Consider the following 26,929-nt stretch of genomic DNA (forward strand, 5'->3'; position numbering starts at 1 on the left):
TTATACTGAGAGTCAAGACAATTTGAATCCATTTCTGATTGGTTCCCGTATTTTAGGCCTCCACAGTGTCACAAACGGGAATAAAGATTACATTTTCACCGATTGCAAAGATTATAATCTGGAATGGACCAGGGAATTACGGGTTCGGCAAGGAACAAACGGAATGAGAGGAGGAACGGAGAAAGGCCTTTGAGAATGGGCCGATCAAAGATTACGAAAAACGTTCAATTTCTGTAATCTTTATTCCCGTTTGTGACATCCATGAGCCGAATTGTCTTGACTCTCTGTATAAAGGGACTCTACATTACTTCTGCAACAGATGAAAGGCTACTGGTGAATCTTCTAATGCAGAAGAAAATTAGAGCCGAAATAGAAGATCGCTGTCTCAAGGTCATCCGGAGGAATCCGGGGCTTCTCAGCGATATCGTAGAAGATAAAAACGGTGTTGTCAGAAGAAAAGTAGCAGCTAAATCTTCTTCTACAATACATTGGAGTAATGGGCAAAAATAGAAGAAAAAATATCAGATAAACTCGGTCTACACCCGGGTTTTTACTTCTAAATTTCGGTATACAGTGGCAAAAATAGAAGAAAAATGTTACACAGGAAACCATTTGGCAACGTTCGAGTACTCATACGACGTTTCATCTTAGGACGGCAGAGTAAATGTCAGAAAAATTAACGTTCCGACACGGTGCCACTCCAAATTGGGGTATTTCAATCGAAGGGACTTATTTCCGTTGTGAAATGGGCTTTAACGTGCATGTGTTGTCATGGGTTTTAGGCCCAGGTCATAATGAAGATAGTTTTTTAAATACGTCCAATGCCTTGTTTTAGAGTAACGTTGCTACCAAATCCTGTAATCACCCGAAGTCCCGAAGTGCTCGGTTAGTCAGTGATTGTCACCGTACCTAAACTGTATCTCTACCTCGTTTTCTATAAAAAGAAATATTAAATTGAATTTGGTCATATTTTCATAGTAAAGACTCCTTGTCCATTCAAAAAACTCATTTATTTATTCGTTTCGTTTTTTGGACCAATATTGCAAAGTTTGTCTTAACTACAAAGTCTTGTGAGATTTTAAAGCATGTGGAATGTCTCAGGTGCGGATATGTTACAGGCCGGTATATTTTTGGCTCTAATGCCGTAAAAGATTGATTTTAATTTCACCGTTGAGATAGTTAAATTAAAAGGAAAGTTTCGTACCAAGTCACTTTTTCCCAACTTTTGAAATATGTTTAACATTGAATTTTAATTAGCATCAATTTATTTGACTGATTATCATGCTCCTGATGCGGTAAGGACCGTTATCGTCTCTAACAAAACAAATAAAACAATTTTTTTATAATATTTTCCTACTTACTTCTTGCTTTTTTCCTCACCCCCATTTTATGTATTTACCTTTTAAATTTTGATCATCCGGTCAACTTTTATAGAAAAGATCTATAATTCTTAGTCGATATCAATTTTGTATGACTTATTTTACCCATTTTATTTTATTTCAGTTTTATATTTCAGATACTTTTATCCAGTTCCCATTTTTTAAAACGATTTGATTTTCATATTCTTTCAAGGTCGATTAACAGCACTATTTAGACCATTGGGCGGACCGTGCTTGATTTCATGTTTCATACGTTTGTATTAAACTCCAGCTAATATTCAAATGTTTTATACTTGCGAAAGGTAGCTTATACGTGCAATATTAGGTAGTAAATATCTCCAGTATGAAAAATTGGGTCTAATGGAAGTACACCTGTGGTCTCACCGAAGCTCCTGACCGCTTAAAAAATAATTTTTATTCAATACTTGCTCTTCAAAAAGAATATAATTAGGTAACAAAATGATAGCACCTGACTTGATCCTGAAATTATATTTTTCCAAAAAGGTGGGAAAAGAACGTGACAAAGCAGCTAGGCGTATGGTAGGTTGAAATTCTATCATGCATTTTCCCAGCTGGTCTCAGTGTTTTTCCGCTTAACTTTATTTAAAACATGAAAAAGTTCCATTTGTAACAAATCACCACGATTGACTAGAACCCTTTTTTTATGATATCAAGTTTTCTCGATTCGTAGAAAACAATTGAATAGTCCTCTGTCGAAACGACCGTAATCGAAAAACGACAAAAAAATTGTTTTTCCATCACTACCATTGGATGAATTATGCACGATTTTCATTTATTTTTGTGAGCGTTTATTTTAAGCTTACAAAAATAAACACAAAGTCCCGCAAGATTTATCGAAAAGTAACGGTGGAAAAACGATTATTCGTCGTTTTCCCAGTAATCAGGGTCTTTAGATTAATGTCGTTGTGAGGACGATATTAATTTAATTATAAAGTAACGCGAGTAGTGGCGTGGCGTGCATTGCGATACATCGATTCATCTGTCATATAAACCATGGAAAAGGATCGATATACAGGGTATTCGCAGCGAACACCTTAATAATCGATTCTTTAACATAGCCTCAAATGGAAAAATATCGATTACTCGATCATTCTCACTTCGCCACTGGACGCGAGGGGTATTTGAAATACTCGTACGTCCACAAAGTTGTTTTCCCAAGTTTCCAAGTTCAGCAAAACGTGAGGCTCCTTCCTAAGTTTCACCTTTCATTTTCTCCTTATCGATCGACTGACCTTTGATTTTACATTTTATACGACAGAATTGGAAAATAAATGTGTAAATCTACTGATAAATTGGCTTATTTGTCAGCTTAGAGAATAGCCGTTCACCCTGTTGATCGTGTCACACGACGAATTTCGGAGAAAACATTTCAGTCTGTCCGACTTCCACGAAATGATAAGCGTGGTCACGGTAAGGGATGCTCATCATGGGCGTGGCTCGTATCTGCATAATTGGGTAAAACTATCGAATATCTATGCATTCGGACGTGCTAAGGAATAACGCCTTATGCATATTCAGATGATGCCAAATTTATTCTGATAAAACACGAATTCCCGAGAATAACTGTAAATAATTTTTTTAAGATTTTATTGAGAATTTTACTTGCACTTTCATGCAAATCTTCTGTTAATTCAAAGGGAAAATATTCATAGTCATTCTATTAAATAATTGATTTATCGGAGACGATATGGCAACATATGAATGATCTCACTACGTTCTTTTTCAGCACAGCAGAAACGTTGAGACTAATATCCATTCTACTATGGTAGCGACCACGCTATTTTGGTCAAGGCTGCTTTTTTTTCTATCTTCAAATTTCCGTAAAAGTTTCCTAGATTCATGCTTTAGTCTCGCGTTACTGGCAAAAAACAAATAAAAAATGAGATTCGATATCATTAAATCGTAATTTATCTATATACCAATAAAAACTACTCCACTGATCCACATTAATTGACAATTTTGAAAAGATTATCTTTCCAGAATTCCGTTATACATCCTACCCATCCAGAACAATGTGAAGAAATCAACAAAGGGGATCAAGTGAAATTCTCATTTCACTTGATTCTATGCAGGGATATTCAAAATGACGCATGTCGGTGACTCAGATACTCTGGCAAAGACAGCAAAAAATGTCATTACTCCAGCCGAGAACAATTCAATGGGTCAAGAGCCATTACATAGCACATAGTTGTCATATTACTCAGTTACTCTGTAACTAATGCACTACGCATAGGACTATAGGTTAAATTAATTTCCTCAAATAATGCGATTTAGCATTGCTGTATAGACACGGTCATCCCATCTTTATTTTTCGCTGAAAGATTTTGACTTGAATTTTCAGGTATCTAATATCGGCAACAGTCTTCGGTGACTGAAGCGCACTTGAAAAATTCACACACAAGAGTAGGTATATAGCAAGGTAAAAGAATGTTTGAAAAGAGTTCTATTTCGTACTGCTGGGACCACTCCAAAGAGCTAATAGCAAAGTCTATGGGGCGTGAAAAGTTAACTGGTACTTAAAATAGGAGAGACTTTTTTTATTCATTCTTTTTTAATCATTGTATTGGCGTCGCTTTGTCGAGAATCAATTAAATCCGCACATTCAGTGATAAAAAAATTAAATTTACGGGAATAATGAGGAAAAACATAAGTGCCAAGGGACTTCATAAGTTTGTATGCGTGTCTCAATTAATTACACAACAGCTACAACGTTTCGCGTTCAAAGATAATTAAAAAGGTTTCTTTATGGGTCAAGATGTTTGTTTTTTGCACCTTAAATAACGTTCTCCGAAATTCTCCTATGTGACACTTTTGCTCAAACTCGAAATTTAGTTTAGTTTATTTAGCCCTATTAATTTGAGCGACATCTACCCATGCTGTGTCTAGAGTCGAATGCTGCCATTTGAATTTAAATCTTTTACTTTTGCTTTCATCGCGTAATATTTCAACCAATCGAATTTTACTGCCGAAACTGATCGAGGAAAACGGATACTTTTTTCTCTATCTATTTTTACTTTTTTATCGGATGAAGGAAATATATTTACAGTTTTTTCTATTGACTTGCTCTTTCATTATTTTAATTTTACGAACCATACTTTTTTATCCTTTGGATGCCCGTTAGATGTTAAAGTCTCATCAGTTTGTAAAAAAATTTAAATACGCTCATAAAAGCTTGTCGACGACTATAAAAATTGCCAGACAGACGAAAAGCTGCAGTCAATAAAAAATCAATAGAGAAAACAAAATATGATTTTTTTTCTGAGAGTCTGCTATATGGTTAGATTTTATGATCAAATGTGATGAATACAGTTACATTCAGTTGGTCTCCCAAATTATCATAAGAATACTGGCGATTTTGATTTTTCAAAAAGAAAGGATTAGTTACATAACGAAATGACATTTCGAACGGTTTAAATATCATTTCGAAATACTACATGCTCAGTAATTAAAGTGGAATTCCGAAGTTTTAAGCGAACAATCTGAAAAGAGGAGGAAGAGAGATGGTTAAGAGGAATCGAAAAATTGAAGGAGGAAAAAGATGCAAAATTAAAATCCCAAGGAATTAACAAATGAGAAGGTATGATAAATGTTTGCTGTTTTTAAAAAGACACTGTCGTTCATGACAATATACAAATTGGTCTAGTATTAATAAAATTCCTTTCAATCAGGAACTGTCACTTACCTGGATAACGTAAGGTAGCAATGTAGGAAGAGATGTGCTTATTTCGCTGTATAACTTTTATTTCGTCATCCATTATGCCAATCATACATTCTAAAAGGAGTTGACATAATCAAACAGTTATCATGACCCTAACCATAATGTACCTGTACCTGCTATAATTAAAGAACGAGAAAATATTTCCAAAGTCACCGAATCGAAACATCGGTGATTAAGTAAAGAAATGTACCTAACGCCTCTAAAATTGATGCCTAGCAGTGTCTGATTGTCTGATCCTTCTCCCAAATTTCAAAATGCTCGTTCAAATAGGATATTTTCAGCAATTTTTGGCATTTACAATTTTCTGTTAATGGATACATTTTTTATAAGAACTTTCTAATCTATGAGACATTTCTTGTCATCGTGCGATCTTTATTTGAAACTTCCTGCGCTACACCGCTGTAGTATCTGGTATCAGAAGGTCCTCAGATTTTTTCCGGACCCCCCCCCCTCCCCTAACACCCGAAATGCTCTGAAAAATCGTCTTCTCTTAGACTTTTGACTTCGTTAATGGATCAAGATTCTTGAAAACTTACAATTTTAACCGCTTACTTTTTATGTACCCTCCAGAATTTGCAAGCCGTGTTCTCAGAGTTGTTTATTTTTATTAGATTCGGATGAAGTATTGAGCATGAATATACCTAGCTAACTGGAGAATACTTTATATTTAAGAGATTTTTAAAAATCTAAAATTTCAGGATGTATCAAGCAGGTGGTTAATTGACAATCGTATGACAATCATCATCATACAAAGATCCATCCTCGTCAATCCCTGCTCCGCCTTCATATGTGTTGTTGCGCTGAACAACTTATCAGTGAGATATATTGCCTACCTGAGAATTGCAGGCGTTACGAGGCGGACACGGATATCATCTGTGTTAAATGTTTCCGCACTCCTCTTATTCTTATTCTTATTTGACTCAAAAATCACACCACCTCTGATACTTGAAATTCCAAACATACATACATACATTCCAGTCGCTTTACAGCGCGCCCGGGCGCTCTGCGACACCTAATCGCCATCCTTGCCTATCGATCCAGAGGTCATCTGGTAAATGGCATCTTGTGATTTCATCTTGAATGCCACCAATCCACGATTTTGCTGGGCGTCCCCTACGTCTTCTCCCAGGAGGAATCCAATCTAGTACCTAATTCCAAACAGCTTTTCCGTTTATTTTCATCCTTTTGGGTAGATTAAGGATTAAACTAACCTCTTTTTATGAATGGAATATGGAGGAAATAAGGATATCCACAGTTTTTTTTCATTTTTTTTTATTTCATTATTATTGAAGTTTTCTTACTTTCAGAGTGACATTATTCTGCTGAGATCAGGTGTACAACAATAACATTTCACTTTTGAGAGTGCTATAATGGAGGAATTGATGAAATTTTGCTTGTTTCTGATGTAGCCGAGATTGAGTTTAATTTAAAGTCATACTTATGTCGTCAGGTAATCTGAGAGTTCTGGATTTTTCTTTCCGGGCAGACGTCAAAGAGATCAGGATTAATCAGTCATTTTGCTTTGATATAAGAAAATATTTTGATTTCTCTGTGTCTCAAGCAGATTCTGAAACAAAATGGAAGGAATGTCGTCCTGTCATCCGAGCGAATAAACTCGTTTATAGAAATACAGAGTAGGCCATCCTTTAATTTGGATTTTTTCATGGATCAGTTTATTACAAAACTAAACAACGTAAACTTACGCATTTTCAAAACTCATCTTGGAGACTTGCTTTTATTGATGCCTAAAATAGCTTGCTGTATCAAATCCTGAATAATATAAGGATTTTTCAAATTCTTAGATCCAAATTCTGTCTCGTGTTTTATCACACTCAAACATCGGTAAAAATGAGAGCGAAGTTTCTTTTTTTCGATTGAGCCATTGAATAGCGCATTTTTCATGCGTTTTTGTCTTGGTTTTGTTTTCTTCAACACCATTGTGGTGATGGCGCTTTTTCTGTCTTGGAAATTTAGACTAAACTTCCAAATTTGTAGCGCGGTATCTTTTACTTTGTATTTATCCTTAGTTTATCGTGAAAAGCTTTTCGAGAATCCCCCATAAAAAGATCATAAAATACAACTATCTATTGATTATAATGGGCCTGTTGTAGACTTTTGTTAGGGCAAAAATAAGAGTTGATTCTATCAGTAAATGTCTTACAAATCTCGATGGGAGTATTGACAAAGTTTGGAATGCACATCTCACTGTAGTATCGTTTTTGAAGCGGGGAGCTCAAAATGACGCAAATATTTTTACACAGATTATGAAGTTGGGAGTGTATTTCAAACTTTACCAATGCGCTCATTGTGATTTTCGAGACATTTACTGATAGAAACAATTCTTATATTTGCTCTAGCAAAAGTTTGCAACAGGCCAAAAATAAATTAAAGAGCTGAAATGTTGTTCAAAGTGTAGAATACGGTTGTTTTTATTTCGCCTTCAGCTGCGTCTGCAGCAATTGTTGTTCCAAAGTTGTTGCCCGTGCCGATCTCAGCTCATTACTTACTTGACTCTCCGAAGGCGTTTTAAGTGTAAAAGTAGAGCACACTGGTGGAGAACAACAGAAGTGAGATTGAATGAATCGCTCAATCCCTACTTCGTTCGTTCTCCAACAGGTTCTGCTACTTTCGCACATGAAACGCCTTCAGGGAGTCGTGTATGAAATGAGCTAAAATCAGCTCGTACAACATATTTGGGTAGTTTCACGATAACCGGAATTGTTTTGTCGCCGTAACAGACAGAAATTTTTAGCTGACATAACCTGAAACGAGTTGGTAAAGTACAACTATCAGTAGCGGCTCTGAAAAGTTGGCAGCACTAGTTTCCCTCAATTTTAATGTATGTACAACACTGTCGTGATAGCAGAGAGCAGCTTATTCATTTTCATGTTAAGCTAGTGTCAGGCAAGACAGCCGTAAGTGATATCTTCTGCATGCTCTCGTGGTTGCGTTTTGGATACACAACAAACATATTTCCAGGTTGAAAATTGGCAGGAGAGGGCGGCAGTTTACTTGGAAGCACTGTGTTCATTGGCTCTCTGGAGGAATAATGTCACTTACGGCTGTTTTGCCTGAAATTACGTCATTTTTTGCGCACTCACACCTTCTTCATATGTCTCATCTCCAAATATTTAAGATGTATTTTGCTGTTTTAGCTGTTTCAGTGGTTTTATCTCAAAGAGATTAGCCGAATTTTAAAGGAAACTCGATTTAGTTTCACATATACTGCTCTCTTCGGTATAACTGCAGAACAATCGACTCCTGGTGAGGCCGCATGCCTCACCTAAAATCGATAGTTGTAATGTATTTAAATGGAGCGAAAACACTGTGATGCCAACTTGCAAAATTGCCACTGACGACTGCATCATACACACTCTCCTTTAATCCCTAACTTTACTTGTTCAACTTACTTTCGACTTCAGAAGGGATCGATCGCTTTTTCTTGACGATGGCTGGTGCTGGTGCTGGGCTGAATCCTGGGCCTTGAATGTACTGTGGCCCATGTGAAACGTGCGCATTTTGGGCAGGGTATCCGTTAAGGTAAGCTGGCGCGTATGATCCTCCAGCAGTGTATAATCCAGGTGCTTGACCGTATGGTGGTAGGTAGCTGGGCTGAGCGGCGCCTGGAGTGTAGGCAGGCGTGTATGCAGGAGCGTAGGCCGGGTAGCCGGGCTGGTATTGGTCGGGCTGAGGCGCGTAAGCCGGAGCGTATTGTTCTGGTTGGGGTGCGTAGCTCAAAGCCGGTGCGTAAGCAGGGCCAGGCTGATCAGCTTGCACTGCTGGTGCGTAACCTTGGGGTAAAGAATAACCTCATTAGCATGTATTAGCACTCGAGGCATATAGAGTTAACCTTTGGAAAGACGTAAAAGCACAGAAAAAAAGTATGGTAAAATCTACTGTAAGTCTTCTTGATTTTTGACACAGTAATACTATTTAGTGAGGATAACTAGAATTGTAATAGTATTCACCAGAATTCTGGTGATATTTACTATAGTACAGTAAATGCTATCATAAAGTCCAGTGTAGACGACCACCCTCAGATCATTGTGTCAGAGTATGGTAAAATCGACCATATATTTTTTTAGTGAGGGAGACTGAGGAGGGGGTCCAGCTGAGGGTATCCTCCACAGGTAGAATTTTTAAATTTGGGTATCCTCACAATGCAATTTTCAACTTTTTTTAACGTCAAATATCACCTAAAAACGGTGAAACTTAACAGGTAACCTATCACGGTAAAATATCTGTTGATCCCTACGCCCGTAAATATACGCGATCCGCGCGCCGTCCTCCAGGGCTTACGCTCGGATGTATACGGGTTTCTCCGGACCATTTTCCACTCGTTAAATTTTTAGCTGAATTTTTTTTTTTTCGGAGGGAAGCTAAATTAATTTTAATAAGGTATTGTCAATCTACAATGCATTACGAGTATGTATAAATCCTGAAAAATTCAAGTTGTGACATGAAGAAATAAGGGAGACACAAACATTTCAGTGGGACTCAAGCATTTTTCATGATATTACCCTAACCAGCAAGCATTTAACCCATGATTATAACCTAGGCCAGGAGTGCATATTCTGCCCACCCCAACCCAGGACTGGACAGGTGAACAGAATGACGGCAGAGAGGCTGCCAAAGAAGATACTTGATTGGATTCCTACTGGAAGAAGACGAAGAGTCTGCCCAGTGAGAGGGTGGCGAAAGGGGTTTTAGAGTGAATGAGGAAGTGCCGACTCCCTGAAGAGGAGGATATAGGAGACATTAGATAGACCGACGAAAAAATTCCTCAGAACTTTGGAAGGACGGCTCCCCTTGCTTTATAAATGCGCAATTACTGAGGGTTGCAATAATTTATCGCTACAAAAAATATAAAACACGAAGGAAAGCAATTATATGACTGTGACAAACTTTAAGATGGGTTGCTTAAAAATTGTCATGAACCGCGATTTTTTTAATATATATTTTACATTTTGTGTACTGGGAAAAAAAAAAAATTGCTGATTCAACAATTCAATTGCTAAAAACAGTGCGTGCAATGTTTCAACGCAGATTTTACAACAAAAAAATGCTACTTTAACCACATTGTAAACTAATTTAACCACGGGGGTGGTTAAAGTAGCATTTTTTTGTTGTAAAATCTGCGTTGAAACATTGCACTCACTGTTTTTAGCAATTGAATTGTTGAATCAGCAATTTTTTTTTTCCGTGTTGTGATAAATCGATGTATTCCGATTATTTCACATAAAATGACACATGGCCAAAACGGTGGTGTTTAACTAACGACTATAAATATATTGTAACTTTATTACCGTGAGGTTGAAGGAACGGAGGTGAGTATGGTCCTGGTTGAGGAGCGTACTGGACAGGCGTGCTTGATTTTTGGGAGAAGGTGACGGATCCCTGAGGACCGTAGTACGCGTAACCATGTCCAGGGGCAAGGTTGCCATGGGTTCCAGCAAGGGAGCTGCTGTACCCATCAACGGCGAAAATTTGCTGCTTTTGCAGGGGCACAGGATGATGGCCGGCAGGGGCAAAGGGACTACTACGGTGAGACCCGCTGTATGCTTCGTTGAAGGCCGCATGCGCCGAGATTAGCGCCAAGGTGGACACGAAGATCCAGGATGACACCTGAAATGAAATAATACCCAAAAAGTGTGTAAGCATCAGTCAATGAGACTGTGATATAGTGGAAATGAGATATGATAGACGCTCCACAGCTCGTGACAAGATATACAATAAATAACAAGTTAACAACAGTGGCGTGGCGTGAATTGCGATGTATCGAATGTTATGCCATTTAAAGCTATAGTAAAGAATCGATTATTAAGGTGTTCGCTGCGAACACTCTGTTTATCGATCCTTTTCCATCATATGTTTAAATAGCATAAAAATCGATATATCACAAAGCACGCCACGCCACTGCTTAACAAGCGGGTAACAAGGCTAAAATTTCACGAATAAAACCAAAACGTTTCGGCTGGAAATTCAGCCTTCCTCAATTGGATAAATAAAAAAAATTGGTAAAAATCTAAAATAGTGCCTGCATTGTTAAAAAATTCTCGCTTTGAAAGGTACGGCCAGGTGCTATTTTAGATTTTTACCATTTTTCTTTTTATTTATCCAACTGAGGAGGGCTGAGTTTTCAGCCAAAACGTTTTGGTTTTATTCGAGAAATTTTAGGCTTGTTACCCGCTTTTTAAATTGTTATTTATAGGAGGAAGTGGAAAGCAGTGTAATTCGATTGCCAACCTACGTTGCCAACCTACGTTGCCAACCTACGTTTGCCTTCGTTGTATTTATATACGCAGCTAGTTTGAAATTCAATCTAAAATGTATTAACCTTCTAGACCATGAATTAATTTTAAGTCTTGGGCGCAGAAGGTCACAAATCTATGCTGTAGATTTTGTAAAAACACAGATCCCTGAATTTTTTCCTCGAAGTTTCAAAATGTTGCGTATAATTTTTTCGAAGCAGGAAACATCGAAGAAAATTTGTGACTTTATGCCTCAGAGAGGAAGTTTAATTTTTAAAAAGCCAGATAACGCAATTATATTAATAAGTAACACTATGGTATGGAGGCTTAACTTCAAACTAATGAATAAACTAAATTATATTAATTTCAATTAAAGTGTGAACGTTATGATTTCGTATTCGTGGTGTCATCTCACTCTATGGAGCCGCCACATAGTGCAGCGTGAGTTGGTCTTCCAACAGTGATGCAAACTGTTTTGCCTTTCTTAAGATTGCAGGGGCTTTGTGCGGCGTTAAAGATGCCCTCACTACTATTATGTAATGATGCCTTAGGGTACCCCCCCCCCCCCCGACCCGTTTCCTCTTAATTTGTTTTTTAATAAACATGATTCTTAAATAGATATTTGCATAACATGCTATATTTTAATTTTGACTGATGACGGATAAATAGGCATATTTGGCCTCTTAAGACCTTCATCATGATGAATGAAGATTCGCAAGTGTGAGTTTTCTTTATTCCGTTCAGGACGCAGTGCCATGGTATGCTTTGTGATTTGTCAATGAATCGAACATTTAAACCAATGGTATGGGGTCGATAGACAGGGTGTTCGCAAGGACACCTTAATAATCGATTCTTTAACACAGCTACAAATGAGGACACATCGATAATTGATCATTCACGCCTCTCCACTGCAGGATAGTAAATGAGTAAAGCTTGGAATCTTACTCTACATCTCATTTTCCCTTACTTTTGGCTTCGCAGTAAACTTTGTTCATAAATCAAACACACAAATCAACCAATTTGAGTATCTGCTTCATAAAGAGATCGTGTCTGAGATTGAACGAAAACGGCATCAAAAACATGAAGGATAATCCAGGTCTATTACTTTGTACAAAAAAAGTCTAAAATTTACCCTTTGACGTATACTAAACGTTTCCGTATTATGATCAAAAAACACAAACCGTACATTTTAAGTTTTATCTTTACTTGTACATCATTAAAAGTTTACTGATTTTATCAGCGATCCAGTACTTTCTGATTAGTGTCTTCTTCAACGAAAACAAAAAAATTAACAAAAGCAGACCACAGCGCAACTTTTGTTTTTGTTTTTTTTTCATTGCGTATATTATCTAGCAACTCAAGAGATACATTTCGCAAAACTTCAATGACAATAATTGCGTAAAGGGAGAATTTGCGATTTTATTAACTCCACATATATTTTTGGAGCTATCAGAAAAGTTAACAAAATAGCTGTCGTCTAAATTTTTAATTGCAACTTATGTAAACGACGTTGTTTTGGGGAATGGAGTAACATTTGATTTCTTAATCCATTCCGAAATTTTTGTTTGCGTTCACATTAATTCAAAATCTAAAATTTTCAACCCCCTCCTCTTCTCACCCAAATCTCCCCGTGAAAAAAAGCAATCTTGAAAATTGCACGAATTCACAAAAAACGAACAAATAACAGCGAACAAATATTTTCTGAATTTTTTAAGATTATAATTCACCCTTGATCCTGATAAAGTAAAATGAACGTAAAAAAGGGTGTACTCACGGATGTAAACATTTTGCACGATCAATAACTCGAAGACCACAAGAGGAAAGGAATGACACTGGATAAGTTCTGAGTGCTTTTAAGCGACCGCACATTCATTTATACCAGGGGCAAAAGATCCTGAAAATTTGTCGAGAGGAAAAATAGCTTGACCTTAGACTTAACGGCCGCCTCTCCTGGAAAATTTGCTGCCTCGTCTGAATCGATTGAGACTAAAAAGACCTAAGTCCATCGAAGCGTTGCTTAGATTGAGCGAAAATATCTACAGCCCTTCTAGACGTGACCATCATCTAATAATCCTGATATACTAACTTGATCTGCTCTAAATATTCATCACAGCAAATATCATGGAGTTTTAATGCGCAACATTTTAAAAAATAGCATTTTAAAACTTATTTGCTGCTCATGGTTTACAAAAAAACTGCGGGATTTTTGTGACTGTTTCTGGTTCAAATGTTCTTAGCCACTTTTCTTTCCTGTTCAATATAGTTTAGTGTCTGATAGAATATTTCTCCTCCCTATTTTTCCTTAAAAATACCATAAAAAATGCATAGCAGGGAAAGTTCTGTGGGCTCCGTATAATCATTTTTAAACATACATGTGGATTATAACTCATGACTACAACGATGAATAGAGTCATAGATAAAAATGATAGACCTTAGCAGGGTGGCTTTGGGCTTACGAGGTTTCTGATATAAGCGCTGGGAATTAATTCCCGATTTATTTCCTTTGGTATGACGAGATGATGGCTGATGTCATCTCCTTGGATTCTCGGCATAACCGAATTCCTCGGCTTGAATAAAGGTAACCCAGTGGTAAACTTTTCCACTGGCCTGCTCAGACATCCTTCCAGAATATTAGCCATTGGGCAAAACAGCGTTGCCGATATGAGGGTGTCGATACTCCCGTGAAAATTGGAATTTCATTATTTTCACTGAAAAATTGTCAAAATCGTCGGTTGAATCGACATCGTAGTCACGTTTGATCGTTCTGTCTCGCATGCAACTCGATACATAACTGCCTCTTAAACTAATACTACGAGTGCTGATAAAATCTAATGCCTGTGGAAGGTTCCACAGTGATTCTCAAAATTTCTTTGAACACTTGAATTTAAGACGAGATGTTGGAGTTTTTTAGCCAACGTGCGCAAAAAATTCAGCTTAAAGCTGAAATCTCATTAGAGAGGGAAAAAGCTCACACACAAGCACAATTTTCCCTCAAAGAGATATGCTTCAATGGACGTACTTTAATGGACGTAACTAGTGTTGCTCCAAACAGCAAATCTCTTTGAGGGAAAATTGTGCTTGTGTGTGAGCTTTTTCTCTCTCTAATGAGATTTCAGCTTTAAGCTGAATTTTTTACGCACGTTGGCTAAAAAACTCCAACATCTCGTCTTACTTGAATTTAAAGGTTAAATCATCATCGATGCGCCGTGAAAACTTTGCTTTCCAATTTGTGAGTGACTCTCAACTTCATCAATATTCTAGAGTAAATCTTGTGTAATGAAGTTACAGATAGATATTACCAGCTAATAAATACGTGCAAGAGATCATCATTGTGTGTACAAGGAACACGACTTAATATACGCGATGCTCAACTTTATTGATTGATTACTTATAAAGTTTACTAAGTGCCCAAAAAACCTTTATACCTTTTTTTTTTACTAATTTTGTATGACAGCACCTTTTTATCGTATGAGAAATAAACTGAAAAGTCCAACCTTCAAGGTTTCATTTGTTTGATTCAAGCACACTGTTTCAAAATTCCTAACCTTTCAAGTGTTCAGGTCAAAAATTGGGAGAACGAAGTTTTTTACCCTTGAGGGTCCAAGACCTACCAATGAAAGCCTCCTTTACTTACCAGTGACATGATAAGAATTTGAAATCGTTGAGATCTTGGATGATTTTGGCACTAAGTACATGAGGGGTGGAAGGTGGTGTGGTAGACATTTTTAGTTACCACTGAGAAAAAAGTCATTGGCTATGCATGATGGTTTTTAAATTTGCCATCAAGGAGATTTTTTTTTTGTTAAGAATAAAGCTGCTTCATTTGAGATACTTTTCGGCTATACCAAATCATGTTTTCTTGTCCCCACAGAAATTTAGCTCGAATCAAAATAAGAAAAAACTGTCGGCAGAAAAATTAAGAATCATTGTGCTTCAGCCAAGCACATTTATCTTAGTAAATTGGTCCTTACTCGTCACAAAATTCCGGAAATTTCAAAAAAATTGAGGGGGGTATAAGTGTGACAGGGGGCACTTTCGGAAAAAAATAAGTTTTAGTTTAATGCAACGCATGAAGACTCAGATCCAAAACACGCTCTTGAAGTGGCGATTTTTGAAAGGTGGCAACAGTTTTTTTTTTCTTCTACTTATATGTATATAAAATTATCTATTCTTGGTGAGGCAGCTGGCCTCACCTTAAATCGATATTTTCAATGGATTTAAATGGAGAAAAAACAGGGTAGCCAACTTGCAAAATCGCCACAGCGCTCCAGCAATTTGACGTTTACCGCGGGACACCCTATACATACGTTTCTATAGGGCAACTAGTACGTCACCTGTTTACGTGATATCATGGTACGGTTATGTCACCAGCGTAAAGTATGATCTAACGCAAATTTTTAACAACATTCACCCATGTCCCCCGAATTGCGAGCCATGTCGTTTTTCATGACTTTCATTTACCTCATGATTTCGATCTATGCTTATGGTTTTCGAATATGCTCAAGCCTATGTCGATAAGATAGTGAAACTCACTCACCACACTTGTTTTATGAATACGATGGTTATATTTACAAGGAAGATGGAGATTTAATAAAACAATATAAAATTATCAATGAAAAAAAATGCATGAATGGTGCTGATCAGACTTAGATTTCCCATTAATTACCTCTTCCTCCCGTAAGTCGCGCGCTAGGCCGAAAATAGACGGAATGCTTCACGTCGGAGGGTCTCACGTTGAATACATTAGCAGGCAAGGCAGATTCCAATCATCTAAACTCTATGCAAAAATATCCTCCTAGAGTCCTAGACTGGCATTTAGACGTCTTTAAATCAAGAGAAACCGTCTCCATCATGACCTGGGCCCTGAGACCTGTAAGGATACATGCTTAACAGGTCCCAAGCCACGTCGAAGATAGTTCTTTTTTATTTAAATGCCTTCATTTTATCGACACCCACGTACCCACGTCCATCCAGCGTTGCTAGAATGGATTAATGCTACTTCCAAGTCTCTCAATTGCTCACTTTCCTCACAAAATAACGTAACTTCATATCAATGTTGCCAAAGTCCCCCTTACAAATTAAAATTTTAACTGTGGATTCTCGGGTTCTTCTGACTGAGAATTTCAATGATTTTTCACCTGATATCAGAAGACTCATCAGATGAAAATATCAGACTTGGGACACAAATTGCACAGGTATATTCTTGTAAAAAATCGAATTGTTTGCACGACTTTGCAATGTGAGGTTCTCAGACGCCAAGAGGAACGGAAAGAGAAGGCAAGAGAAGAAGAATAAGCACAGGAAGAAGAGAGACTCGTTTATAGCACAGGATTGTAAACTGGACTTGTATGCAAAAGTTCCTTGAACTTAAGGCTGATTCACGATTCGCCGCTCAGCGTGAGAAGGGGCGTAACGAAATCCTCACGTGCACCCTAAAGAGCATGGGACTTTGTGCACGTGAGGGCTCATCAGATTTCAAACATATGCTTTTACGTCCGAGAAAAAAGGATTATACCACGTTCTGTTGTTGTTTCATGCATACTTGAGAACTTCAAAGCGACCTGAAATTTGGTGGCCCTCTCAAGAAAAATGCGACGCGGTGTAATATAAAGCCTTTGATGGCATACTTTTGTATAGCGGGGGGCTGAATATTATTTTTTACTTGTTGATTTTTTTTGGGTCCTCTAGCAATGTACAAGGTACAAAGTACCACAAAGCGAGGTTTGCTATTTTAAAAAAGTATTGATTCGTGTCTCCGTCCGATAAGCCGCTAAGAGTTACCTCATTTTGACGTACAGACATCCCCAAAGTTTCAACTCGATAACTTACTTCACAAAAAAATCATCGGGGTGGTCAATGACTTTTTGATCACATGGGTATCATAGCCGGAATGTTGGTCTACCTACTTCACGGCACCTCGAGAACTTAGAAACGATTCGTAAAAGTTCCTTTAAACGGGCAAAAAAAAAAAAATTAAGAAAAGTCATGAACCCGCAAACTCTTTAGACAGAAATTAAAAGAGCAGAATTCCGAAATTGAACGCATTGTAAGTCAAATCTTTCATATAATGCAAGACCAATGCTGCCATTCTAAGTAGAAACGCCGTATGAACCTTCAGATGTTGCCAAATTTCCTTTGACAAAACACGAATTGCCTGGTAAACTTATGAATATTTTTCTCCCAATTTTTTAGATGATTTTGTTTGCAATTTCACCGAAAACTCCTGAAAATGTCAAAGAAAAATACCACTATTCCAATACCAATATAACTAATACCAATATAACTTTTCTTAAAAATAAGAATTTTGCCGAGGAAAATTTGGCAGCTCTCGCATGTTCATACGGCGTTCTTCCTTAGCACGGCAGAATGCGTGAGCAGCGAGTGCTCGCTTATCTTGCTAACCTTGCGTTAAAGTCTCCGTCCATTTTTTGCACCGATCACAGTGTCTCATTCGGCAACGATGCAGATGCACGCTGAAGTTCACATCCACACGGAACCAGTCCTGCATCGGACAAGATAACTACCTCGATTCTTCCCATCCTCTCCGGTCATCCTCTCCAAGTTCATGGTGCGGAGCGGCCGCCGCGCCGCGCCGGTAAAATTGAGGCTTTTGCTCGCTTGTGATGCGTGTTGCCTGCTCCTTCAATCGAAGGGGAACTTATCTGCGTTTTGGATACTGCCATTGGTTGAGAGCTGGCAGCGAATCACCGACCGACGGCGATCTACCGCCGGAGGAGACGGATGGATTATTTGCATTTTTCTTTTCGTAAATGAAGTTTTATTCTTGAGCAATCACTGGAAAAAAAAAAACATTGGATCTAGAGTCCAGACTCTTGAAAACCTTGACAAGAAAAAATGCTCTTGATTCAATCGGATTTTTGCTTGAATCAAAACGGAATCCGCTTAAATTAAGAGGCTTGGTTCTTGATTTAAGCTAGATTCTGATTAAATCATAAGTACTTTTTCTTGTCGATGTTTTTAAGAGTCTGGAATCTAGATCCAATGTGTTTTTTTTTCCAGTGATCGTTGAGAAGTCACCTACTCTTTCTATTCTTTTTTGTTGTTACGCAACGCAACGTTCTGCCACCAACAACATAACACGATAGGAGCATAAGGGAAAAAATTGCTTGAATCAGGCATGATGATTCTTGAATTTGCCGTCAAATGTTATATTTTTCATGTTGATTTAGGGGCGATTTTGCAGGTTGGCAACGTTGTGTTGCTTCCATTTAAATCCATTTTAAATATCGATTATAGATGAGGCAAGCTGCTTTACCGATTATCGATTGTTGTACACACATCTAAATGGAGGAAAAACAATGCTGCCAGCTTTCAATTATCGCCACTGTCTTGATTCGACCAAAGTTCTGAGGGAACAAGAAAAATATGCTTGGAAATTACAAAAAAGTAGCGTATAATTAGCAGCTACATTATAGATGATTCAAGGAAATATATTTCTTGTCGGCAAATTTAAGATTTTTTTTCAGCGCAGATGATTATTTTCTGAACAAATTCAAGTTTTTGCAGCTTAATATGAGAGAAATTGACTAGAAACCTCCATTCAAATTAAATTTTCAACACCAGATTTGTTCTCTGCGATAGTAAATGCATTCTAATGATCGCACTTCAACGCGCACACATCCCCTTCTAAATTCGTTTTATTCTGTTAGACGCTTCTGAAATGCTCATATCCTCTCTCATAGTGGGCAGCCTCATGCCAAGCTTACAAAATACCGTCATTTCTCTGCTAAAGGAATTATATCTTACGAATTACACGTCGCTTGTAATTTCCGCTACTACACTGAGGGTTTGATGTACTTTAAAACTTTTGATTTGTTTAATTCTGTAAAGTTTGATAAGTTATCACGGAGAAAACTTCATTCGTAATGTACACTGCGGTCACAGCCATGCTACTGTCAGAGTTAGTTTTTGGAAATCATGATGCGCCTTCAATTTGCGAGACTCTCAACATGCTTTACCTATCTCACTTTAATCTATATTCTTAAATTGCAGGAGACTCTCATGAGTCTTTCTTTGGCATTCAAGCAATTTTTCGTTGTATTCTTTGTCATTGTTTCATTTTTACTGAGCAATAACTTACCTGTAATTTTTGAAAATAAAGGTATTTTTCATTTTTGTGACAGTCATCTAGTTTTGTGCCCCCTTAAATTTATCGAAATCGTTCGAAGATATTAAGACGTTTCTAATTAATAATACTTATGCAGAACATACTTACTTAGAAAGTTTGAAAGACATTAATTCCCATGGAAGTTCAGGAGTATTTCTCGAGATATGATTCCGAAATTATTATCTAATCATTCATTCAAAACTTTACGCATTTTGTCCGCGGAGCGGAGAAATAAATCTCATCATTGTCATCATATATGTAAGTTGTGTACATACAGGAGAAAATGAGATCAGCTGGAGAAGAAGGAAAATTATCTTACGCAGCGACGTCATTTGATGGGAAAAGGGCAATACTGCAATAGCCTTACTGTAATTTTAGCACACTTCTTGATATAAACAAATCATAATAGTAATAAATAATTAGCCTCCTCCCACAAAAAAATTGTCCCGTGAAAGCTTTGCAACAGTTTCGGCAGGCCTCTCAATCAAGCAAAGTTCCTTCCCCACTCTGTGTTGTGCAAAGTATAAAAACATTCAACAGCTGAGCTGGGGCGTCAAACTTAAGGTTGCCATTTTACCTTGGAGACTTTTGCGATAATGCTTTATTATGCGATTTCACTTCAAAAGATAATTTTTCTTTTCTTTTTTCTTATGAGTGGGAAGTTTGAATCTATGCATCGAAAAACGATAGTATATTGGGTAGCAGCTACTTTCAATAATTTTCGCTGCAAAAATCGTGTTCCACGTGAAATTTTAATGAACAGAGACATATCATAATACTTAAAGCACCTTGTCTGGCAGTTCATCGCGGTGGCGAAGCGTGAGTGATCGACTATTGAGATTTTCCCATTTAAAGCTATGGTTAAGAATCGACTCTTATAAAGTGTCCGTTGCGGACACCCTATTTATCGATCCTTTTCCTTAGGTTTAAATGATGGATCAATCGATATGTCGCAAAGCATGCCATGCCACTGGTTCATTGTCCCATCCCCCATGAAAATAGCTTCACTCCCTCTTTTTAAAACCCTGGCTGAATCTCCCGCTTTGAGCGTCCCCGTTGAGGGTCCATTGCAATCCCATAAAAAGAAGGTCGGATGAAGGAAGGTCGGTGACCCGAAAGGCCCTTTAAATAATTTATAAGTCTCTCCATTCGAATCAATCGGGGCTCTCCATTCCCAACTAACTTATCGCGTAGAGTAAGGCTTACGGCACTCCTCGGCTGCCAATTCGGAATGCGATATTCTACTCGCCGCTTGAAATTCGAGTTCACTAGAAACATGAATTTATGCAAGAGCTCGTTCGTTCCCACTCGAATACTGAAATCACGAGACAATCGAGGAGTTGCGATTATTTGCTCAGGAGACGACATTGCGGTTAGGAGTGATACTCTATTGCCAAGTCCTACGCGAATCATAGGAGCCCTCATGGAAATGCCCAGTACAGAGAGGTCAAGAATGGAGAGTTTGCGCAAAAATCTTTATTCCTTCATATGAGAGTACTTGACGCCCTGAGTTCACAGTATTTTTTATAAATTTCCTCTGAAATAGGGATATTGTAGGGAAATAGGTTTACAAGTGAGGAAGTGTGTCTTCTTGTGACGTCAGATGGTGTTATTTCCCATTTAACACATATACTTTACTAGATTAGGTTATTTTGTCATTTTTCCTCCAATAATTTTTCAAGTTAGAAACCAAGGATTTTCTCGTGCTCAGTTTTTGTAGTAACTCCATTTCAAAGATGGACTTTACAAAATTTCAGACACCTGCAAATTCTCCATTCCGCTGTTAGCGGTCGGCTCTTTGCTAATATTAGTTGAACCTCCATTGATATCGGTCGACTTTAAGTTAAGGTCCGTACCTACCTTAAAGTTTGTCAAAATCATGGAATTTTTTTTCAGATTTTATGCTTTTTGCAGTGGCAAACGCTTGTAATTCATATCCGTTTCCAAAGTTAGGTACACTGCTGAATTTCAATCGGAGTTTGCAAAAATTGTCTTTTTCATGATGCTATCATAATGATGTACCCAAACCTCCCTTGATCGCAATCATTAGCGAAGCGTGAGTGATCGATTCGACATTTCCCTATTTGAAGCTGTGGTAATGAATCGAGTATCAAGGTGTTCGTTGCGAACATCCTGTTTATCGATCATGTTTCATTGCCTTAAATGGCAGCTCAATCGATTTATCGAAACGCGCGCCACGCCGTTGATTACAGTGTGAACTATATGAAGAATCCTACGGATATGCATAGAGAAAAAAGGAGGTCCTTTCATTTCAGACATCTTGGATTTTTTTGATGACCTAGGTCGGTAAGGACGATTTTTATCATCGATTTCCTTGGAAATGGTGTGGTATATGGAAAGAAGTCAATCTTTTTAAAGTGTTTAAAATTATATCATGAGTTGATAGAGCAAAAAAATCGGACTTTATGATCTATTTTTCATACCTCGAATTCCAGATTTTGCTTTAGTCCCTGTACCGACCTTCGTCACGGGGTAAAAAATCCTCAAGATGCAAACACCTAATTGTGTTTTCTCTACGACCGAAATGAGCTATTTAAGGATCGACTATAAATACGACCCTTAGATCCTTAGTGCGAGGTCTCTGAAATATGTGGATTGCATTTTGCAAAAAGGAACCACTAGCATTGCAATGATGCTAAGATTGTGCGACTTCATCCTTTGCAATAAAATTGCGGAAATCGTGAAAAACTATGAAATTTAGATGGTAATTTTTGTCTTAAATTCACAGTTTTTAGCGAGTAAAATAGAAACTATTAATGGATAATCGGGGGTTTCCTCCAAGACAAAAGAAGTTGCACAATCTTAGCAACATTGCAATGCTAGTGGTTCCTTTTTGCAAAATGCAATCCATATCATTTCCAGCTGCAAAGCAAAGGCTCGGCTCTGGAGCCGACATCAATGTCCGGGCACTTGAACCGAATATTATTCAGAGGCATGCGAGGCCGTCACCGCGGAGACGCGACAATCGCGAGGAGGAATCGGCAATCGGCAATCGGGAATCGGCATTCGTCAAGCGTCGGATCCGGCGGCGTCGAGTGGCGTCGCCGTCGCCGTCGTCGCGGGCAGGAACATCCGATGAAAAGCAAAAGTGATGAATAAAAGACCGATCGCAGGAACGGACGACTCCGTCACCGCCGCGCCGGGCCGCCACGCAACAAAACGTGAGTAATGACGATTTCCAGCCGTTACGCACCGCCGTTGTCGCCGTCCCCGGCCGCCTCCCCCGATGACGTCACCTTGTCCACATTTCCCTCTATTTATACCCATATGGGGAGAGTATGGACATTTCGGCAATTTTGAGGTTAGGTGATGAAGTTCTCAGGGCCCAAAACAGCAGCCAACCTCTGAAATCAAACTATATCCGGAATCATTTATGACTACAATCTTTACGACTCGTCGCTTGTAAAGCACGTATTTGACTTATAGTTTGCATAATTTTTCTCATTTTTGTAACGTTGTAAGAAGATTGGCTGCCCTTTTGAGCCCTAAGAGCTCCATATTTTGACAAATCCGCGATGCCTCTTTTCTTGGTTCAGTGTATTTATAATAAAGGCACCCCAACATTAATTCAGGAGAGGACGGCTAAGGAAATATTTGCTAATTTGTCTACTGTTCCATTAAAGTCTCCAAGAATAAACAAGCCCCATTACAAGAATGAGCGAATCGCGTAAATTTCTTGTGAAATTCGATCGATTTCATGTGCGGGACTAGAGGCAATACATTTAAGAAATTCCGCGCACAAACAATCCAAGCAGTAAAATCGACTGGGATAAAAATTAAGATCGGAGGTCAACGCTTTTTTTTTTCCCGATGATGTAAAGTGAGAAATGAAGAAATAACAAAGCGCCTTCAATTGTCGCGAACGCAACAAAGACTTCCGATGAAGTAAAGTAGTTGCATCCAAAACCCGAAGGGACATCATCATGTGAGCAGCGAATGCTTGATTATGACGCTTATCTTGCTAACCCTGCGTTAAAGTCTCCATTCATTTTACTGGTGCCCGTTGACAACTATGAAGATGCACGCTAATGGTCACACGGTACCAACAAAATTTCCGTAATCCGGAGGTTCTAAGTGTCATTGATGTAGTCAAAGGGCCCTCCAAACAGTGGCGGGTCCAGGGTGAGCCGGAAAGGAGAGGGCAATATTCAAAAAGGAACCTAGAGCATTTCAACGTTGTGAGAATTATGCATTATTTGCAATGCAATCACTGAAATCATGAAAACAGTTAAAGTTACAATGTAATTTTTGCTTCAACTTTAGGGCGGATTTTTTTTTTTTTTTTTTTTTTTTTTGAGTAAAGAATTAAAGATAAAATCTGTTTACGGGGCTTAGTTTATATTTGCAACGTGAATAAAGTTGCACAATTTTAGCGACATTGGAATGTTCCTGGTCCCCTCTTGCAAAATGCACTCTATTTGAAAATTTAAGACAGACGTGTAAAACCTCTTTTAGCATAATTTTATTTCAGGATATGTAATATTTATTTCTGCGGTGTTGCGTAACCTTTGGTTTGATAAACTTTGACTAAACAGTTTCTGTCTGAAAAACATTTCGGTAGATATGAGCAGTTTTTTCTCTTCCTCTTTTCCTCCTTTTTTCCTTCTTTCTTTTTTCAGGGGAGAGGAGATCCATGCCACCAAGCTCCCTCCCGGATCCGTCACTGCTTTCAAAAGTTCATCGAAGTATTCAGTAGTTAATGCAGTTAATGCTGAAATAATGCTGGAGTTTGTGTAGGGTGAGACCTCCATCGACATCGCGACTCTGCAGGTTGTTCTGCGTCCGTCGGTGACTGCCGCGATTGCGGCTGCCCGGCGTGGCTTCGTGAGGAGGATTCGGACGGAGGCAGCGGACGGAACGAAGAGGCGGAGCTGAGAGGAAGCGGGAAAAGAAAGAGGAGATGGAAGATACAAGAGCAACAAACGAGCGGAGTTGTGAGTTCTTCCTCCGGTCTGCAAATTCAGTCCGGAGGAGTCCACCAGAGCCGCTTATGGACACGCTTAGTTTCAGAGAGGCCAAGGGCTTTAATCTCAACTGCTCCTTAAAGACAAGAGGCCTCATACGGCTTAAATTGTGATTCAGGGAGCGTTTATAAATTATGTAACGCTCTGCGCGGTGAACAATTTTGCGGCAGTATCCACACCCCCGAGAATTTTGGCAGCTGGAGCCGAGATTTGCGATCCCGGCTGACGAAATTCAGCAGATCTGCCAAATCCTCAGTAGTAGAATATGCCGCACTTTCGGCAATTCTGCCAAATTCCAGCAGCCGGGACCGCAAATCTCGGCTCCAGCTGCCGAAACTCTTGAGGAGCGGAAACTGCCGCAAAATTGTTTACTGTGAAGGGGAGGGAGGGAGTATGAGCCTGCAGTTACGTGACTCTCTCTGGTGGTAAAAACACACAAGATCCAAAATGTATCATCCCTATTTCTTCAGCGTTATTTTTCAGCGTTCATTTTTGCGGTAGAACTCTCATTCATGAACATTCTTGGCCATTTTGGTTTTATATTGGAATCCGAAGATAGGCAGTGGCATTTTTTGTGCTAGACGGTAGGCTGCCTTTTGGGGTCGTCCTTAAATTACGTAACGCACTTTTTCGCTCTTTTTGACCCCCCCCCCCCTTCCCCTCTTGTAATGCTTTTGTGACGAAAGTCCCTATTTTTTAACCCGTATGAACAAAATGGTGTAACATTTTCCTCAACCCCCCTCCCCCCTAGAGCGTCACGTACTTTAAGGGCAGCCCCCTTTATAAAGCCCTATAAGCTCTTTACTTCGACGTTTGTACTCTTCTCATCTAGGTACTCTACTTAGTAGCACAGGTGATCGTATAGATCGTATTCTTTACATCACACAGGTGAGATTTTACAAAATCGATTGGTTCAACATGCAAGCATAGCCTCAAAAGTTAATTTAGAAATTCGAGGGAACGGAATTGTGATAGATTTTTTATTCTCTTGAGTACCAAATGGCAATGAAAAGTGAAATTGTTGGGAATTTTCTCATTTTCAGCTTTTCCAACTTGAATCCAAAAATGTTTGTTTGAAATTATGTTCTATCGTTGTGAACCAAACAGTACCTCTGTCCAGTATCAAATAGGATCCTTTTTTGCGTGAATGTCTTCCAGGCAAAGTGAAATTGATGGGTTTTTTTTTTTTTTTTTTTCATTTTCAGATTTTCCAACTTAAAACCAAAAATTATTGTTAGACGTTACGTTATATCGCTTTGACTCAAACGATACATCGAACCTCCATCGAATACAATTTATATTTTTCTCTCGAAGTTTGAGGCGTTTTTCTCTAGTTTTTATCACCACATGGCACTGAAAGTAAAAGTGTGGACATTTCCTCTTTTTTAGATTTTCCAACCTAAATCCAAAAATGTTTGTTGGAGGTTACGTTATATTGTTTTAAACCAAACGATACGATACATAGAACCAGTATCGAATACGATCCATTTTCGCGCGAGATTTTTCCAGACCCAAGACGATGAGGACACCTGGATTGCCCGTGATTTCCTCTCGGCGGTGAACGTGGCAGCGGGGGCTGGGAGCGAGCAATTGATCGCATACCGTAGAGGTAGAGGAACAGTGCCATTGACTCGGCAGGCGGTTGAACGGCCGCAATGATGGGAGGCCAAGGACACCGCTCGCCTCTGGCTCTCCTTGCTCTGCCCGTCTTTCAACCATCCACCTCATCCTCATCCTCATCCTCCGACAGACTTGCCGAGCTTCCACCGAAAGAAAGGATTTTCGAGGAAACATCCCAACTCTTAGAGGGAACCTTCCCAGCAGCACCCGGAACTACACAGAGCAGCGATGGATCCTTCGATAGTGGTTCGATGTATCGTTTGGCTCAAAACGGAAGAACACAACCTCAAAAAAAAATTAGGTTTTAGGTTAGAAAAATTGAGGGATTTGGAGGACTAGGCGCATAAGTGCAGTTTTTGAAAAAAATTGAAGTATCAAGAATCTCAAGTAAGCCTCGTTTTAATGCATATTCTGTGAAAATTTTGCTCCCAAATCCCGATTTCTAAGTATCAACAAGTTATTTTGAGCTTTCTTTGAGCCTGAAGGATCCATGTAATTTCGAGACACGAACTTCTTGAGATTGCAAAGACTGCACGTATCCACCTTGTCCTCCAAGCCCCTCAACTAAAAAATTAGAAATTCTTAACAACTTTACTTTTCATTGTCAAGTGGTATTCAAAAGAGTCAAAAATCAATCACGAGAGCCCGTTCCCAATGATTACTCTATTGACTTTTGAGGCTATGTTTACATGTTGAACCAATCGATATCTATAGAATCTCAGCTATAGAAGGTATATTTGATGTATCCAATTCGATCCATAACTATTGCGACAACTTTAAAAAAAATTGTAAATTGTGGAAAGACGAACAAAAAACTGTTGAAATCT

General features: G+C 38.6%; 1 protein-coding gene across 1 annotated transcript; it reads right to left on the reverse strand.

Moving 5' to 3' along the window:
* Nucleotides 1-6,433: 6,433 nt before the first annotated feature.
* On the reverse strand, nucleotides 6,434-26,210 carry LOC109030683 (uncharacterized). The gene is made up of 4 exons (XM_072300767.1): nucleotides 26,085-26,210; nucleotides 10,425-10,743; nucleotides 8,529-8,909; nucleotides 6,434-6,685 (listed from the first exon to the last, which is right to left on the reverse strand). Exons 1-4 carry the CDS (start codon nucleotides 26,208-26,210, stop codon nucleotides 6,675-6,677), a joined length of 837 nt encoding a protein of 278 aa, XP_072156868.1. The 3' UTR covers nucleotides 6,434-6,674.
* Between the last annotated feature and the right edge of the window lie 719 nt (nucleotides 26,211-26,929).

Source organism: Bemisia tabaci, chromosome 5 (assembly GCF_918797505.1).
Source record: "Bemisia tabaci chromosome 5, PGI_BMITA_v3".
In the NCBI taxonomy this organism is placed as follows: domain Eukaryota; kingdom Metazoa; phylum Arthropoda; class Insecta; order Hemiptera; family Aleyrodidae; genus Bemisia; species Bemisia tabaci.

Coding starts and splice junctions, on each gene's coding strand:
- LOC109030683 (XM_072300767.1), bottom strand. CDS start 26,210: ATGAGGTGGATGGTTGAAAGACGGGCAGAGCAAGGAGAGCCAGAGGCG. Junction 10,744..26,084: donor ACTGTTCCTCTACCTCTACG/GTATGCGATCAA, acceptor ATTTCATTTCAG/GTGTCATCCTGGATCTTCGT. Junction 8,910..10,424: donor TCCGTTCCTTCAACCTCACG/GTAATAAAGTTA, acceptor CTTTACCCCAAG/GTTACGCACCAGCAGTGCAA.